This window comes from Leucoraja erinacea, chromosome 3 (assembly GCF_028641065.1).
Source record: "Leucoraja erinacea ecotype New England chromosome 3, Leri_hhj_1, whole genome shotgun sequence".
Classification (NCBI taxonomy): Eukaryota; Metazoa; Chordata; class Chondrichthyes; order Rajiformes; family Rajidae; genus Leucoraja; species Leucoraja erinaceus.
The window spans coordinates 66,720,135-66,737,294 of record NC_073379.1 but is presented as its reverse complement, the minus strand read 5'-3'; the positions used below and the strand labels follow the sequence as shown (position 1 = coordinate 66,737,294).

The 17,160-nt window shown below is 41.9% G+C and overlaps 1 protein-coding gene across 1 annotated transcript in view; it reads right to left on the bottom strand.

Moving 5' to 3' along the window:
• LOC129695676 (A disintegrin and metalloproteinase with thrombospondin motifs 19-like) overlaps positions 1-17,160 on the bottom strand; it is a 392,435-nt gene that overhangs the window by 24,587 nt on the left and 350,688 nt on the right. Inside the window, exon 21 of the mRNA XM_055632842.1 lies at positions 13,847-13,999. Within this exon, the coding sequence (XP_055488817.1) occupies positions 13,847-13,999 (153 nt within the window). The remainder of the gene's footprint in view (positions 1-13,846; positions 14,000-17,160) is intronic.

The following is a 17,160-nucleotide window of genomic DNA, read 5'->3' as shown; positions in this document are numbered from 1 at the left end:
TCAGTATCCTGTACCTGCCTTCTCTCCATACCCTCTGATCCCTTTAGCCACATGGGCCACATCTAACTCCCTCTTAAATATAGCCAATGAACTGTGGCCTCAACTACCTTCTGTGGCAGAAAATTCCACAGATTCACCACTCTCTGTGTGAAAAATGTTTTTCTCATAGTAGAATTAGGCCATTCGGCCCATCAAGTCAACTCCACCATTCAATCATTGCTGACCCATCTCTCCCTCCTAACCCCATTCTCCTGCCTTCTCCCCATAACCTGACATCCATACTAATCAGAAATGTCTCAGCCTTAAACATATCCACTGACTTTGCTGAGTTCATTTGTCCCAATAACACGTATCCAGCTTGCTCAGCAGGTGGCTCGAGTTCTATATGTTCTCCAACCTAGGACGACGGGATGGGGTGTATTGAGAGCTTGGCCAGGGAGATTTCAGAGTTGACGAATGTTTCTTTATTGAGGCAGTTGCCAAAAGTCATAACCTCTTGCAACTGTATGCAACACCCGTGCATAAGTGTAATAATGTAAAATACAGCCTGAATAATGGCAAGAGAACAAAACCTTGTATTTATATTCTTGGTGCGGGTTACTCTGCTCACACAGAAGTATGAAAGGGAAACGGGGTAAATGAGATAATTTTAAGATTGATTGTTTACCTGAGCAGAGGCAATCCTGATCCACAGATCCAAACACAATGATTTCTGCTGAATTCAGCATACCATTAATGAATGTACAGTGGATAGTAAAGGGCCTGTCCCACTTGGACGACCTAATCCACGAGTTTAGAAGGCCCTAGACGAGTTGAAAAAAATGTCAAGGTCGTGTTGACTCGCCAAATTAAAAAACCTCCTATGACCTCCTGCGACTATGTCTACGACCTCCCTTGAAAAAACGCCATTTTTATACATTTTGGTTTCACCATGTAGAAATTACAGCTGGGTAATATATATATAGTCCCCCCATTACAGTGCATCATAATGTTTTGGACACCAGTGCACCCTTTTTTCTTAAGTTGATTTTGGTAAGCCTAAGGTTTGGCTGATGTCTCTAACAGTTTTATTCTTGTTTCTTAGTCTCATAATGGCTTCTTTGATTTTCATTGGCACAACTTTGGTCCTCATGCAATTAAAGTTTCCAAAGGTGATGGAAAGACTGGAGGAAAGACTAGGCTTTGAGAGCTCTCTTATACTTGCATAAAGGAGGCAATTAAACACACCTGAGCAATTACATACACCTGTGAGGCAATGTGTCCCAAACATTATGGTGCTGAAATGGGGGGACTATGTATAAACACAGCTGTAATTTCTACATGGTGAAACCAACATGTATTAAAATGGCCTTTGATACAATCTGACAATGTGCACATTAATCACGTGATTTTTTCTATTACAAATCTCAAATTGTGGAGTACAGAGGCAAATAAATAAATGATAGGTCTTTGTCCCAAACATTATGAAGGGCACTGTAAGCACTTAGATACATCTTAGATAAACATCTCAGATACAGTACAAGTGTATACCAATAGTACATTGATTCAGTATATAAAGTTCACCAGATTTTGGTGCCAAATGGCAGCTGAACTTCAAAACATTATGGCTAATTTGCAGGCATGTGAGACGGAAATATGAAAAAATAATTCTTATTGTCTATTAATTGCAGTATTTTGTAAAATTCAGTAGGAGGGGAGGCAGACCTCCTTGAAATGACTATGAGTGAGGTCAAAGACCAGAGGTACTTGAGAAGGAGGGACGAGCTCCAAAGCAAGTGAGAGTTGCCTTCCAAAACATAGACATGGCGAGTGGGATGTTGCAGCAACGAAGTAGTGGCCTGATACTGGGGGATCTGCAGTCTCTTGATTTAAGAAATATTTACCTTACCTCTGCCCCTTCATACTATCTAACCTGAATGATTTATAAAATACTTTGATCAATCTCTCAAAGGTCCAAAGTGGATGACTGCAGTTAGGATGAGCACTGGTGATTGGGTATGGACACAATGTGCTAGAACAACTCAGCAGGTCAAGTCGCACCTCTGGACAACTGAAACATCACCTGTCCTTATTCTCCAGAGATGCTGCCTAATCCTCTGAGTTAGACTTTGTGTCTATCTTTGATTCACACCAGCATCTGCATTTCTTTGTTTCTACATTGAAAATTGAGTGATGTTTCTTTGCAATTTTACACTTTCCTCTACAATATTTATTGCGCCACTTGACATTGTATTGTCAGAATTTTTTGGATATATGATTGATGTTTCTTTCATTTAAACCATTTATAAACATAATGGTTCTGTATCGATTCTTGATGACAATACGTCAAACCCTGCCCCATCTTCTGATTAATGTCATATCGCTGTCACAAGATGACCTCTACTTAATACGTGCACTATTAATGAATGACTGCTGTTATCCAGATTAATGTTATCCTTAGGTGGCTCCTCAAACAAAAACAACTGATAATACTTAAACTTTGCAAATCTCTGCTAGTTTTTTGCAGCTTAATTCCTATATGTTCAAGTGTTATGTCAATATAAAATTGTAATGCCCTGTCAGGGTCAACAGCGGCCGATTTTTGAAAAAAAAAGTTGGACTCTTGAGCCAATAAGGTCCGTGTGTTTACATTACTCGTCTAATATAATGAAGTTATAGTATCAAATGTTCCAAGCAAAGGCATAATTTCCGAATGTTCATCCCAGTTTGGCAAAAGAATAAATCAGGGAAGGTAGTGCATCCGTGAATAACAAGGTAAATCAGGGATAGTATCAAAACAAAAGATGAAGCATACAAATTAGCCAGAAAAAGCAGCCTACCAGAGGACTGGGAGAAATTCTGGAGAGAGATTCCAGCAGAGGAGGACAAAGGCCTTAATTAGGAAAGGGAAAATAGATTATGAAAGAAAACTGGCAGGAACATAAAAACTGACTGCAAATGTTTTTATAAATATGTGAAGAGAAAAAGATTAGTTAAAACAAATGTAGGTCTCTTTCAGTCAGAAACAGGTGAATTGGTCATGGGGAACAAGGACATGGCAGACCAATTGAATAACTACTTTGGTTCTGTCTTCACTAAGGAAGACATAAATAATCTTCTGGAAATAGCAGGGGCCCGGGGGTCAAATGAGATTGAGGAACTGAGTGAAATCCAGGTTAGTCGGGAAGTGGTGTTAGGTAAATTGAATGGATTAAAGGCCGATAAATCCCCAGGGCCAGATAGGCTGCATCCCAGAGTGCTTAAGGAAGTAGCCCCAGAAATAGTAGATGCATTAGTGGTAATTTCTCACAACTCTTTAGATTCTGGAGTAGTTCCTGAGGATTGAAGGGTAGCAAACGTAACCCCACTTTTTAAAAAGAGAGGGAGAGAGAAAACGGGGAATTACAGACTAGTTAGTCTAACATCGGTAGTCGGGAAACTGCTAGAGGTAGTTATTAAAGATGGGATAGCAGCACATTTGGAAAGTGGTGAAATCATTGGACAAAGTCAGCATGATTTATGAAAGATAAATCATATCTGACGAATCTTATAGAATTTTTCGAGGATGTAACTAGTAGAGTGGATAAGGGAGAACCAGTGGATGTGTTATATCTGGACTTTTAGAAGGCTTTCGACAAGGTCCCACATAAGAGATTAGTATGCAAACTTAAAGCACACGGTATTGGGGGTTCAGTATTGATGTGGATAGAGAACTGCCTGGCAGACAGGAAGCAAAGAGTAGGAGTAAACGGGTCCTTTTCACAATGGCAGGCAGTGACTAGTGGGGTACCGCAAGACTCAGTGCTGGGACCCCAGCTATTTACAATATATATTAATGATTTGGTTGTGGGAATTGAATGCAGCATCTCCAAGTTTACAGATGACATGAAGCTGGGGGGCAGTGTTAGCTGTGAGGAGGATACTAGGAAGCTGCAAGGTGACTTGGATAGGTTGGGTTAGTGGGCAAATGGAAGGCAGATGCAGTTTAATGTGGATAAATGTGAGGTTATCCACTTTGGTGGCAAGAACAGGAAAGTAGACTATTATCTGAATGGTAGCCAATTAGGAAAAGGGGAGATGCAACAAGACCTGGGTGTCATGGTACACGAGTCATTGAAAGAAGACATGCAGGTGCAGCAGGCAGTGAAGAAAGCGAATGGTATGTTAGCATTCATAGCAAAAGGATTTGAGTATATGAGCAGGGAGGTTCTACTGCAGTTGTACAGGGCCTTGGTGAGACCACACCTGGAGTATTGTGTACAGTTTTGGTCTCCTAATCTGAGGAAAGGCATTCTTGCCATAGAGTGCAGAGAAGGTTCACCAGACTGGGATGGCAGGACTTTCATATTAAGAAAGACTGGATAGACTCGGCTTGTACTCACTAGAATTTAGAAGAATGAGGGGGATCTTATTGAAATTTACAACATTCTTAAGGGGTTGGACAGGCTAGATGCAGGAAGATTATTCCCGATGTTGGGGAAGCCCAGAACAAAGGGTCACAGTTTAAAGATAAGGGGGAAGTCTTTTAGGACCGAGATGAGAAAAACATTTTTCACACAGACAGTGGTGAATCTGTGGAATTCTCTGCCACAGAAGGTAGTTGAGGCCAGTTCATTGACTATATTTAAGAGAGAGTTAGATGTGGCCCTGTGGCTAAAGGGATCAGGGGGTATGGAGAGAAGGCAGGTACAGGATACTGAGTTGGATGATCAGCCATGATCATATTGAATGGCGGTGCAGGCTCGAAGGGCCGAATAGCCTACTCCTGCACCTATTGTCTATGTTTCTATGTTTCTAGAACATAATATTTGCGATAATCTCATTCACTTTTCACCCCTGCTTTGGGTGGAAACTAGAGGCGGCACAGTGGAACAGCGGTAGAGTTGCTGCTTTACAGCGCCAGAGTCCCGGGATTGATCCTGACTATGGGTGCTCTTTGTATGGAGTTTGTACAGTATGTTCTCCCCATGACCAGTGTGGGTTTATTCCGGATGCTTCCGTTTCCAAAGACCGACATGCCTGTTGGTTAATTGGCTTCGGTAAAATTGTAAATTGTCCCTATTGTGTAGGATAGTGCTAGTGTACGGGAATCGCTGGTCTGCGGACTCGGTGGGCCGAATGGCCTGCTTCTGCACTGTGTCTTTAAACTAAACTCGAGCTTGATAAATGATGAATATCAGCAGGTTGTTCATTCAAACTTATGTAACTGTAATGCAAAAATATAAAATTAACTAAATCATTTGCTATTTCACAAACTTCAAATGGTACAAAGTAGTTATGTAATGTGTGAGCAAATCAATATTTGTTGTACCCTAGGGATAAATGTGCATCTAAAATGCTGAAAACATCAATGCCAGCTAATACTTACATGGAACAGCTTTCAAGCATGAGCGCTGTAATTGATTAAACATGTGGCTAAGCTGTTGCTGAACACAACCTAGCCATTTGATTTACTGTACCTGCCAAAGCATACGTTTAAAAAAAAAGTACTTCTGCGCCTGCTAGAGATTTGGAAATATGAAATGTATGCTGTTAGACCTTTTTCTGTACTAGAAATTACCTGCACCTGATCTGCTGAAGGTCACCTGAAAGGTCAAAACACTGAAAACAATTATTCCACCAGCTGAAGTCTTGCACTTTGGGAAGTGAAGTTGTCTAAAAAGAAGTTTGAATTTCTAAATTGTCCAATTGAAGGTAATTTGGCATTGCAGCTTGCCAGTACAGTACCCCTGATATAGTAAAATGCCCCCAGGTAATGTATGGAAGCATTAAGAAACAAATTCTAACATCAAGCCACATAATGTGATATTTGGACAGATGGCCAAAAAGGCAAGCTCTAAAGAGCATCTTAAGGGAGGAAAGGGAGGTAGAGAAATGAAAATATTTAGGAAGGATTTCTGAAGCTTAGTATTTAAGTAGTTGAAAGCAAGTCTGCAAATGTTGGAAGAAAAATAATTATTCTATCATATGGCATAGGCGATTTAGCCCTTTAGACTTAATTCTCCTCTTTGAATAACTTTCTTATACTCTTTATATAACAGAAGGTTGTTTTATTTTACCCATCCAAAGTTATTTTGCAGTTTCCAGGATTTGTTTTGCAGTCCAGCTGATCCAATTTGGCGAACAGAGAGCAGATAAATAAAATAATTTAGCATTGCATTTCACAGTCTCTCAGAAATATTCGGGGACCTAGGATCTAGTGGGAGGGAGAAACTGAAGGGAATCCACATTAGTCAAGAAATGGTGTTAGGTAAACCGTTGGGACTGAAGGCGGATAAATCCCCAGCACCTGATAGTCTGCATCCAAGAGTTCTCGAAGTGGCCCTAGAAATCGTGGATGAATTGGTGATCATTTTCCAATGTTCCCTCGACTCTGGAGGGTAGCTAATGTAACTCCACTTAAAAAAGGAGGGAGAGAGAAAACGGGATATTATGGACCTTAATTATGTTAGCCTTACATCGATAGTGGGGAAGATGTTTGAGTCTTAGTTTATTTAATTTAGAGATACAGCACGGAAAAGGCCCTTCGGCCCACCGGGTCCGCGCCGACCAGCTATCCCCGCATGTCAACACCCAGTAAAAACAATTTTTCCATTTACCAAGCCAATTAACCTACAAACCTGTACGTCTTTGGAATGAAGGGGGAAACCGAAGATCTCGGAGAAAACTCGCGCGGGTCACGAAGAGAACGTACAAACTCCATACAGACAGCACCCATAATCGGGATTGAACCCGAGTCTCCGGCGCTGCATTCGCTGTAAGGCAGCAACTCATTGCTACATTAAAGATATAATAGCAGCGCATTTGTAAAGCAGCGACAGGATCACTCACCTATTTTCTATGTTTCTATACTTGATTATGTTCTGTTAATGCAGATAAGAGAGGATCGGAGATTCTACTTATGCATCATGATGGGGAATATTTATAATTCAATTTTGCAAGCTTTTGACACAATATAAATTCATAACCATAATTGCAGGAAGAACAAATGCTTGACACTTTCCCAAAGATAAGGTATCTAATATAAATGTTCAGAAGGTTTCAGGTCAGGACTGTGAAACCTGAAAGATGTTTCGATAAGTGGAAATGTCTTATAGAAACATAGAAAATAGGTACAGGAGTAGGCCATTCGGCCCTTCGAACCTGCACCGTCATTCAATATGATCATGGCTGATCATCTAATTCAGTATCCTGTACCTGTCCTCTCCATACCCCCTGATCCCTTTAGCCACAAGGGCCACATCTAACTCCCTCTTAAATAAAGCCAATGAACTGGCCTCAACTACCCTCTGTGGCAGAGAGTTCCAGAGATTCACCACTCTTTGTGTGAAAAATGTTTTTCTCATCTCGATCCTAAAGGATTTCCCCTTTATCCTTAAACTGTGACCCCTTGTCTTGGACTTCCCCAACATCGGGAACAATCTTCCTGCATCTAGCCTGTCCAACCCCTTAATAATTTTGTAAGTTTCTATAAGATCCCCCCTCAATCTTCTAAATTCTAGCGAGTACAAGCCAAGTCTATCCAGTCTTTCTTCATATGAAAGTCCTGACATCCCAGGAATCAGTCTGGTGAACCTTCTCTGTACTCCCTCTATGGCAAGAATGCCTTTCCTCTGATTAGGAGACCAAAACTGTACACAATACTCCAGGTGTGGTCTCACCAAGACCCTGTACAACTCCAGTAGAACCTCCCTGCTCCTATACTCAAATCCTTTTGCTATGAATGCTAACATACCATTCGCTTTCTTCACAGCTTGCTGCACCTGCATGCCTACTTTCAATGACTGGTGTACCATGACACCCAGGTCTTGTTGCATCTCCCCTTTTCCTAATCGGCCACCATTTAGATAATAGTCTACTTTCCTGTTCTTGCCACCAAAGTGGATAACCTCACATTGATCCACATTATACTGCATTTGCCCACCACCATTGATATATTTACTTCCAGACATTGCGCCTCTAGTGGGAATGAATTAGATGTGATGTAAATATACAATAAACTCTCAAAAGCTCGAGTAATGAAGTTGGAAGATGGGCAGGAATTGTCAGGACACATAAAAATTTAAACGCAGAGTAAACGTGGAGGTGCTGGCACCTCACGGCAGCGGCCCCTGCAACCCGTCTGTCTTGTTTTTTTTTCTTTTTGTACAGTTAAGTGCATGTTTTGGTTGTAGTTTCTAGATTATTTTTAGCTGTGTATATGTGGGGGACGGGAAATATTTTAATCTCTTCCCTGTACGGGGGACCGGACCTTTTCCCTGTCGGGTCTCCATTGTCGTTGGGACCTAGCACCGTTGAGCGGCCTCCAACCGGAACGACCTGGGGGCTCCAGTCGCGGAGCCTGCGGACTCGCCATCGTGGAGCTGGCCGGCTTCAGAGCGTGGAGAGCTGTGGTGGCGCACGGCTGCAACACGACTTCGGTGCTTCGGAGGCTCCAGCCGCAGGGCCGGTGGACGGTGGCATTGGGAGCTCATGGGTCCCTGGTGGGAGACCGCTTTTCGGAGCTCCCGCAACGGCAACTTCTCCCGCCCAAATCGCGGGGTTGGAGTGTTGGCCTTGCATCGCCCGGCGTGGCTTTAACGACCGCAGGACTTACCATCGCTGGCCCGCCGGGGGCTCGAACATCAAGACCTGGAGCAGGGCCTTACATCGCCCGGCGTGGCCTTAACGGCCGCGGGACTTACCATCGCCCGTTGGGGGCTTTAACATCGGGAGAAGAATAAAGAACAGGGAAGAGACAAGACTTTGCCTTCCATTACAGTGAGAGGTGTTTGGAGATTCACTGTGATAGATGTTTATGTAAACTGTGTTAATTTGTGCCTTGGTTTTTGTTTTCTTCTTGTTTCTATGACTGCAGAAATGTAATTTTGTTTGAACTTAGGTTCAAATGACAATAAACGTTATTCTATTCTATTCCAGAGCCCCTTTTCAACAATGCCTTACTTACTTGTTGAAGGTATTGAGGAGGTAATCTCTCTGAACAATGGTAAGAAATTCTCTCTCTTAGCTCATGAAGAAGGTATGGCTGGAGGATGTTAACATCATCAGTTCTCAGTATTTGGATCAAGTGCAGAAGGGATTCCACAACTTGACCTAACCTGGTCAGGAAATACAAGCACAGATTTGATTCACCTACACACTTCAGAGCACACCCCTTTCATATTGTTTTTCCAAATGTGTGCCGTCACGCCATTTCTCACAACAACTAAAATGTGATGGCTGTCCATTGTTAATTTTCTGTGTGCTTCCTCAAATCCCATTTAATCCACTTCTCTGGAAGAAACAGAGTGCTGAAATAGCTCAGCTGGTCAAATAGTATCTCAGCAGAACATGGATAGACCAAGTTTTGTGTCAGGCCCTGATTCAGACTGAAATCAAGGCGGTTGATGTCGCACCTGCAGTTGGAAATAAAAAGGTCCAAAGGGGGATAGAAGGCCGGCTGGGAAGGGCTGTGTTCAGGGGTAGTATCGGAGTCATTCCATTCATTTCTTGGAGCACTGAATACAAGAGCAGGGAGGTTTTGCTCCATACTATTGGTCAGACCTCAGGTGCAGTACTGTGTACAGTTCTGGTCACCACACAATAAGACGGATGTGATAGCGCTGGAAAGGGCACAGAGGAGATTCACCAGGATGTTTTCTGGGATGGAGTGTTTTAGTTACGAGAAGAGACTGGAGAGTCCAGGTCTGTTTTCCCTGGAGAGGTTTAGACGGAACATCATTGAGGTGACTAATATGAAGTGTATAACAGTAAATGGTAAATAAAGGTAAAGGGGAAAGATTTAGAGGTAAATAATACTAGAGGGCATTGATTTAGGGTAAGTAGATCTGAAAGGGAGCTTTTTCACCCAGAGAGTGGTGAGAATTTGGAATATACAAAACAATACAATACAATACCTTTATTTGTCATTTGAACCTCACATGAGGCTCAAACGAAATGTAGTTTCTGAGAGAGGGGAGGGGTGGGAACCAGTGTCACCAACCGATGAGCACTTGGATCATGAATGCATAAAAGACTAAGAGCCAAGTGCTGGAAGATGGGGTTTAGAAGTAAACCATTGTCTTTCGTATGGGTGGCACCTCATGCAAAGTTAATGCCTTTGTTGCTTTCCCCTCCAATGCCCCTCCTCTAACACCCGTCCCCACCCCCCCCCCCCCACTCTCTGTTGTACACCTTGGCTCACTGCACAGCATGACATTGCCAGCTCTTCCTCACCCGAAGCCCAATCCAAAGCACTCTTGGCATGATCCATTTTGCGTGTGAAGAACTCCAAATACAAACAACATACTGGCAGCAAGTACTCTTGCCAAACCATTTCCCGAGACATCTGAGAATGGAGCTGTGAGCACAGAATTATTATTAATCTCGAGACACCTGACCTGTTGCCCTCTCCGTGAAAGCCAATAAACCTGCCTCCACTTAAAGACAAGTTCTGGAAAACTACCGCAGAAGAGGTCAACCTTTAAACCCAGGTGTAAATTACACTAAAGCACTATGATTTAAAGATCCTAATCAATAACCTCCCTCCATCTACGTGTGTTACAGTTAAAGAAGAAGCAGGCATATTTGCAACAGGTCAGATTTAGGTTTCACATTTTTGCCAATTGAATTCCCACCACCTGAAGCATCCTAATGCATACCTTTACTTTGGGGGCAGGGGGACAGAGGGGCAGAGGGGCAGAGGTAGATTAAGTTACAATTTCATCCAGGAGGGGGATATTAGAGGTAGTGATGCAAGCCAGTCTTGGATAGATCACTTTCACCATAAAGCACTCCCTGGAGCTGTATAAAGTTAAAAAGTAGCACAAACAGTTTATATTTGGACGTATTGAATTTTTACCAGTTTGTACATCTCCCAGTTGCCATCTAAGACCGGCCCAGATGTGAATCTGTGGGAATTCTAATGAACCCATTTGCCAATAGATCTCATTACTGACGCCAGCTGACTGGTTCCCTGCTGTGTTAGGAGACCTGATGAGGTGGGTCAGTCTGGGAAGAAAAAGGAAATTTAAGAAATAAAATTGCCAAGAAGCAACGGTTTCCATTTTTGACACTTCCTTTGCTGGAACGATTACGCTCCATACCAAAAGTAGACCTCTTATACTTTCCTTATTTAAGAGTGGCACAGGGGGTTGGCACAAGGTTTAGATGGAAGCTATGAGATTGCTGGAGAAAGGTTTTTTTTCTGGAGAGCGAGGCATAAGAAAACAGTGCTGTAATTGAAAGGAAAGGCACAGCACAATAATTAGCCTTGGAGGAAAAATGTAGATTTACCAAAAAAAAGGGTGCAAGTCTGCACAGAACATTCCAGATGGTCGTCACATTTCCCAGTGAACACTTTGACTATTGTTGGGATTGAATTCAAGCGTTCACAGTGGTTTAGGTGCATTTTTCAGTTTCCTTACAGAAAGCACTGATTCTTTGCAAGAATGGTTCCATGAAGTTTGACATCCCTCAGTGCCTTGTTCAAACAGCTTTACTTCAAGTGTGAGCCTTGACAGTCAAGTATTGGCAGATTGGGTGATTGTCAGCATCGTGCCTGAACCTGATCTGGTTGTTGAGCAATATGCATTTGGTATCCCGCCAGCAGAGTTTTCTGGATATTCATCCCTCTCCAATATTCATGCCACTCCAATGTTATCCTCTCTAACCTGGGACAAGGTTACTTCTAGCTTTACTTATACTCCGTGGTTGAGAGTAAATCAATCAGTGACAAGTGGGTCCCGGTGGTTGAACGTGCCGCCAAGAACAAAGGGGGACCATTGGGGACTAAATAGAATACTTTCTAACTTTGTGACATGTCACATGTGATATGTCATTCATTCATGCAGATTACAAACCAAGCTTATTCCATGGTGATGATGGAGGTGTTCTTCTGTGATTTTTATCTACTATATTTAACATTATGTACATATTCTGTAAAGTCCAACAAATGTTCTGTTAATGTAAAATCTCTAAGTTTTCTGTTATCACCTATTCAAAAGAAACATTGAAACATAGAAAATAGGTGCAGGAGTAGGCCATTGGGCCCTTTGAGCCAGCACCGTCTTTCAATATGATCATGGCTGATCATCCAAAATCAGTACCCCGTTCCTGCTTTGTCCCCCATATCCCTTGATTCCTTGCGCCCTAAGATTTTATGCCCCTGAACCACTTAGGAAACCTGAACGGAAACCTCTGGAGACTTTGCGTCCCACCCAAGGTTTCCGTGCGGTTCCCGGAGGTTGCAGGTGGTTGCCGGAGGTTGCAGGTAGTGGAAGCAGGTAGGGAGACTGACAAAAACCTCCGGGAACCGCACGGAAACCTTGGGTGGAGCACAAACTCTCCAGAGGTTTTCGTTCTGGTTTCCTAAGTGGGACAGGGGCATAATTCTCTCATGAAAACATCCAGTGAATTGACCCCCACTGCCTTCTGTGGCAGTGAAATCTTTCACCTCTTATCTTAAACTTATGTCCTCTAGTTCTTGATACTCCTTCCCTGGGTAAAAGATTTTGTGCATTTGCCTTATCTATCCCCCTCCTAAATCACACCTCTGTAAATTCACATCTCAGCTTCCTGCACTTCGAGGAATACAGTCCGAGCCTGTCCTACCCCTCCCTATAGCCTCAGGTCCGGGCAACATCTTTGCAGCTATTGTGATGCTGAATGACAATGATGTCTCCATGCACCTTTCTGTGCATAACTTGGATGTAACATTCCCCATGTAAAGAAGAATGACCATGCTTGGAAATGGGGAATTTGGTGGCATAGTGATGGAAATCAAGAGTGAAGAATATCGAGATTGAAATGCAACTTCTCCTGCTGGGATTGTCCCTTAAGAAGCATTTGAAAGTAAGAGAAAGGAGTTTACGGAAATTCAGAGATTTACACAAAATAACAACAGGCAGGTTACTTGAGCAAAACTCTTCATGTAAAACCACATTAATGAACATATGTTAATATTTTGATTCTTTCAAAGAGAAAGGACAATCATTTCTGGCTGAGCCTGAGTCGGTTTTTGACTATCTGATAGTATATTTTGTAGAGTTGTCGCATGGAAGCAGGCCCTTCAGCCCATTGTGTCCACGCCGACCCATTCACTAGTTTTAAGGTATCACTTTTCTTTATCGACTGCCTACACACAGGGGCAATTTACAGAAGCCTATTAACCTCTAAACAAAACATCTTTGGGATGTGGAAGGAAACCGGAGCACCTGGAGCAAACCTACGTGGTCACTGAGAGAATGTGCAAACTCCACACAGCACCTGAGGTTGGGGGTCTCTGATATTGAGGCACTGGGTATTAGGGGATTAGTGAAGGGTGCCAATAAATGGGGAATTGTGTCTTGAAATTCTCAAACATTTCCACATCCACATCGACACTATTGATACTGACATGTATTTTCTACAAAATCTGCAGTAGTTCTCACTGTAAAAGCACAGCGAACTGGTCTCTGACTTGTCTGGTATTGATTCAGCAAGTCAGAGACGTCAAATCGCTGTGCTTTTACAGTGAGAATGACTGCACATTTTGTTAAATGATTGTGTTAAAATACTCTTACCTTATGAGGTTACAGACAAAATGCACTGAACACCCTTAATAATCTGTGTAGGTAGGTGCTGCAGAGGCTGCTTTAAACTGAAGATCGACACAAAAAGCTGTAGTAACTCAGCGAGACTGGCGGCATCTCTGGAGGGAAGGAATGGTGACGTTTCGGGTCAAGAAGGGTCTCGGGTCCGAAGAAGGGTCTCGACCCGAAACGTCACCCATTCGTTCTCTCCAGAGATGCTTCCTGTCCTGCTGAGTTACTCCAGCTTGTTGTGCCCACCCTTAATAATCTGACAGGAAGATTAAATGAAAAAAACAGATTTACTGACTGTGTACCACCTTAGACCAGTCTCCTGTTCTCCAGACGTAGCATTTCGAATAATCCTCGCAGTCTTCCGCCTCCTTTGGGCGTGTTGATAAATCGCATTTCTTGCGTGGATTAGTGCACTTTATGGTTCGGTGTCGAGCCCCTTTGCCACATTTCACAGAACACTGTAATGTACACCAACATAAGGATATAATTTACAGTAACATCACACCCTATCCAACACGACTACAGATGTTGACACAGCGCTCAACTCATCTGTTCTTAAAAATCTCTAAAGGAAACTAAAACTCTGAAAACACACGACAGAGCGATCAGAAGAGCATGATAAATCATCCAGCAAATGTCAGGAGTTTGTGACAGCTGTTTCTGTTCAAATCTGTTCATTTATATCCACAGGTGAATTAGGTTGTCTGCATTCCTAAACTGAGTTGACAGTAAATCATACAGCTTAACTACTCTGGACGAAACCTCTGTTGGTTCTAGCAATAGGTATCTTGTCTCAATTTATCTTCCCCATAAAATTTGACATGCCAATTTATTGCATCTTTAGAAACTGCAATTTTGTTTTGCTTTGGTCAACATAATAGTGCACAATGCCAAGTACTGTGTTTTGTTGCCCTGTTCCACTTCTGAACTTTCTAATTAATCATGGATTGTACACATTTTAATGTTGTTTTATTTTATGTCTTCAAATATTATGATTTATTGGGAGAAAAAAAAAATGTTTTAAGTCGTTCTCACATCTAATTTTGTTGATCAGATTAATTTCTACTTGACTAAAGTCAATCAGATTTAAAAAGGAGAATATATACAATTGATTGAAATTTAGTTGCACATATTGGCCTCAGATTATAGGGAAACTTTTTTCAATCTCTTCCCTCGATGGAGATGCGATTTTTTTTCCGTATCGTATCTCCGTCCCCACTTCGGCCTAACATCGTGGAGTGGTGCGGCCTTTACTGGAGACCGACAGGTGCTCCAAGACGCAGGGGTCTGCGGGACTTTAATATTGCAGAGCTTGCGATCCCTTTGACGGGGATCGAAGCTCCAACCGTGGGGCCTGTGGATTTTAACATCGTGAAGCCGGCGGTCACTGGTAAGAAGAGGCGATTCGGGAGCTCCATGCTGCGGAAAGAGTTTCAACCGCCCCGACATTGGAGTTTCAATTAACCCGATGGGGGCTTCGGACGTCGGCTGCAGGGGCTTTGAGCGGCAACTGCGGATGGTTTGACTGCCCCGACCACGGGAGAACAAGAGGAAGAAGATTGAACTTTATTGCCTTCCATCACAGAGAGGAATGTGGAATCCGCTGTGGTGGATGTTTATGCAAACTTTTATGTGGTGGTGTGTCTTGTTGCTTTTCACTTAGTATGGCTGTATGGTAACTCAAATATCACTGTACCTTAATTATACAGGTACAGACCTTGAAATCTTGAATCACAACACATAAATATGAACAACCCGTATGAATGAACGATATAGTTATTACAAAGGGTGATACTTTCTGATTTTGTTTCTTACAGTGTCATTCTTTTTGTAATCTTTTAGAGCAGCTGCATATCTCTGGTGCTTTGGATACTAATTTCATTTTCCATACAGATCTGTTATGTGGGTATTAACAATGAGCTTTTTAATTGAAAGTGGGTGCCTGAAGTAGGTATGTTGCAAAGCCTACCTGAAGCGTCGCTGAAAATCTGTCCCAGCCCGTGTGCGCGATTTTGGCGCCGTTTAGAGGGGGGCGGGTTTAAAACGCGATTTCCCCTAGGCTGTTCAAATCGAGGATGTTCAGCCTAGTTAATTATTAACGAAAAATTGCTGGAAGATTCCTTCGCTTTAGCTATTATTACTTTTAAGGGCTTTATCTAGTTGTTATAGTAGTTTAAATATTAACCTCTAAACCCGCCACCGCTGGCAACCGGCTGGATCTCATACAGAAGGTAGGCTGTTTATTTTTACATTAAAAAGGGCTTCTTAAGATCCCTTTATACAAAGGAATCTTAAGAAGTAGCGAGTAGTTGTGAGTAGCTAATTTTGGGCCCATTATATCCCGCAGTATTTTTCTGGGCATTTGAAGGCACAAATCCACCACAATGTGAACGTTCTAAACCAGCACGTTCACAGGATCCCACTAGAAAGCTGATTTAAATGGACTTTAATTTACAGCAATTGAACACTAAATTCCTTCCATTTGGCCTATAAATTAATGTCAATGAGATTTAAAAATCATGTTTTATTGTGAATTATTTGTGAATATTATTTGGACACTTAGGCTATTTAAAAATGTTAATCATTTATTAAGAAATGGATAGATGTTTAGATCTAGTAATTGAAGTTTGAAATTAGCGACAATTGGGTAACTAACTAATTATATGCTTTAATTTCAGGTTATCCAAGTAAGATTGTTTTATATTTGTTTCAGAATGCTTCAATCTATGATAGCTGAAAATTTCATTCAGTTCTCTTAATTTTTAATAAAGTTATGGGCTTTTGACTGTCCACGATCACAGCTTTTTTGTTATGTCCATAGAAAATCAATATGGAACAAGATGCTAATTTCCGAGTATGAAAATTGCCATAACTTTTTAAATACTTGAGATATGAAAGTGAATTAGGTGTCAAATTAAACTTCTTTTTATGCTTTATCTGATGGGATAAATTGCAGACTTGATTTTTAAAATCTCAAAATTTTGTAACATTGCTACCTGAAGTGTACCAAAGCTTTAGGAGATTTATTTTGGGTTCTCCACAATAAAAATAATATTCCCAGTTCACACTATTACTTAAGGATGAATCATTGACTCGTTAACAAGATGGCAGTGGTAGTGTGCATTATTCCACAACGGCTCATAGTGGTCGCTGGGCAATGGTTGTTGCCTGTGGCTTTTTGTAGTGAAACACCGTGGTTACAATAGGGAATATTCTGGTCTTGCCAGACTCACGACCAAGTGAGATCAGTGTAGTACATCGAGCAACCCAGTGAGAGTGGAGGAGGACTTGCAATATTGTTTTATTCCTATTCTTGCACAATCGTTGCTGATGCACTGAGGAAGGTAATAAAAAGGCCTCGCAAATGATGGCTGTGTGCATGGCTACAGTAAACAGTGGCACAATTAAATATGTTTTGCGCCTCAGGATTAGTTTATACCTTGCAATCATACCAATGTTGAACCTTTACAAAGCTTAAGCCCAAATTCTGAGGAACGTGTACTTATAATTTAATTTAGGCGGTGAAATCCTAGCCTTTTTTATTTCACAATAGACGAATATAATGAAAAATACCAAATCTGTCTTTGTGCAAAAATGGAATGAATGCTAGATACCCTAC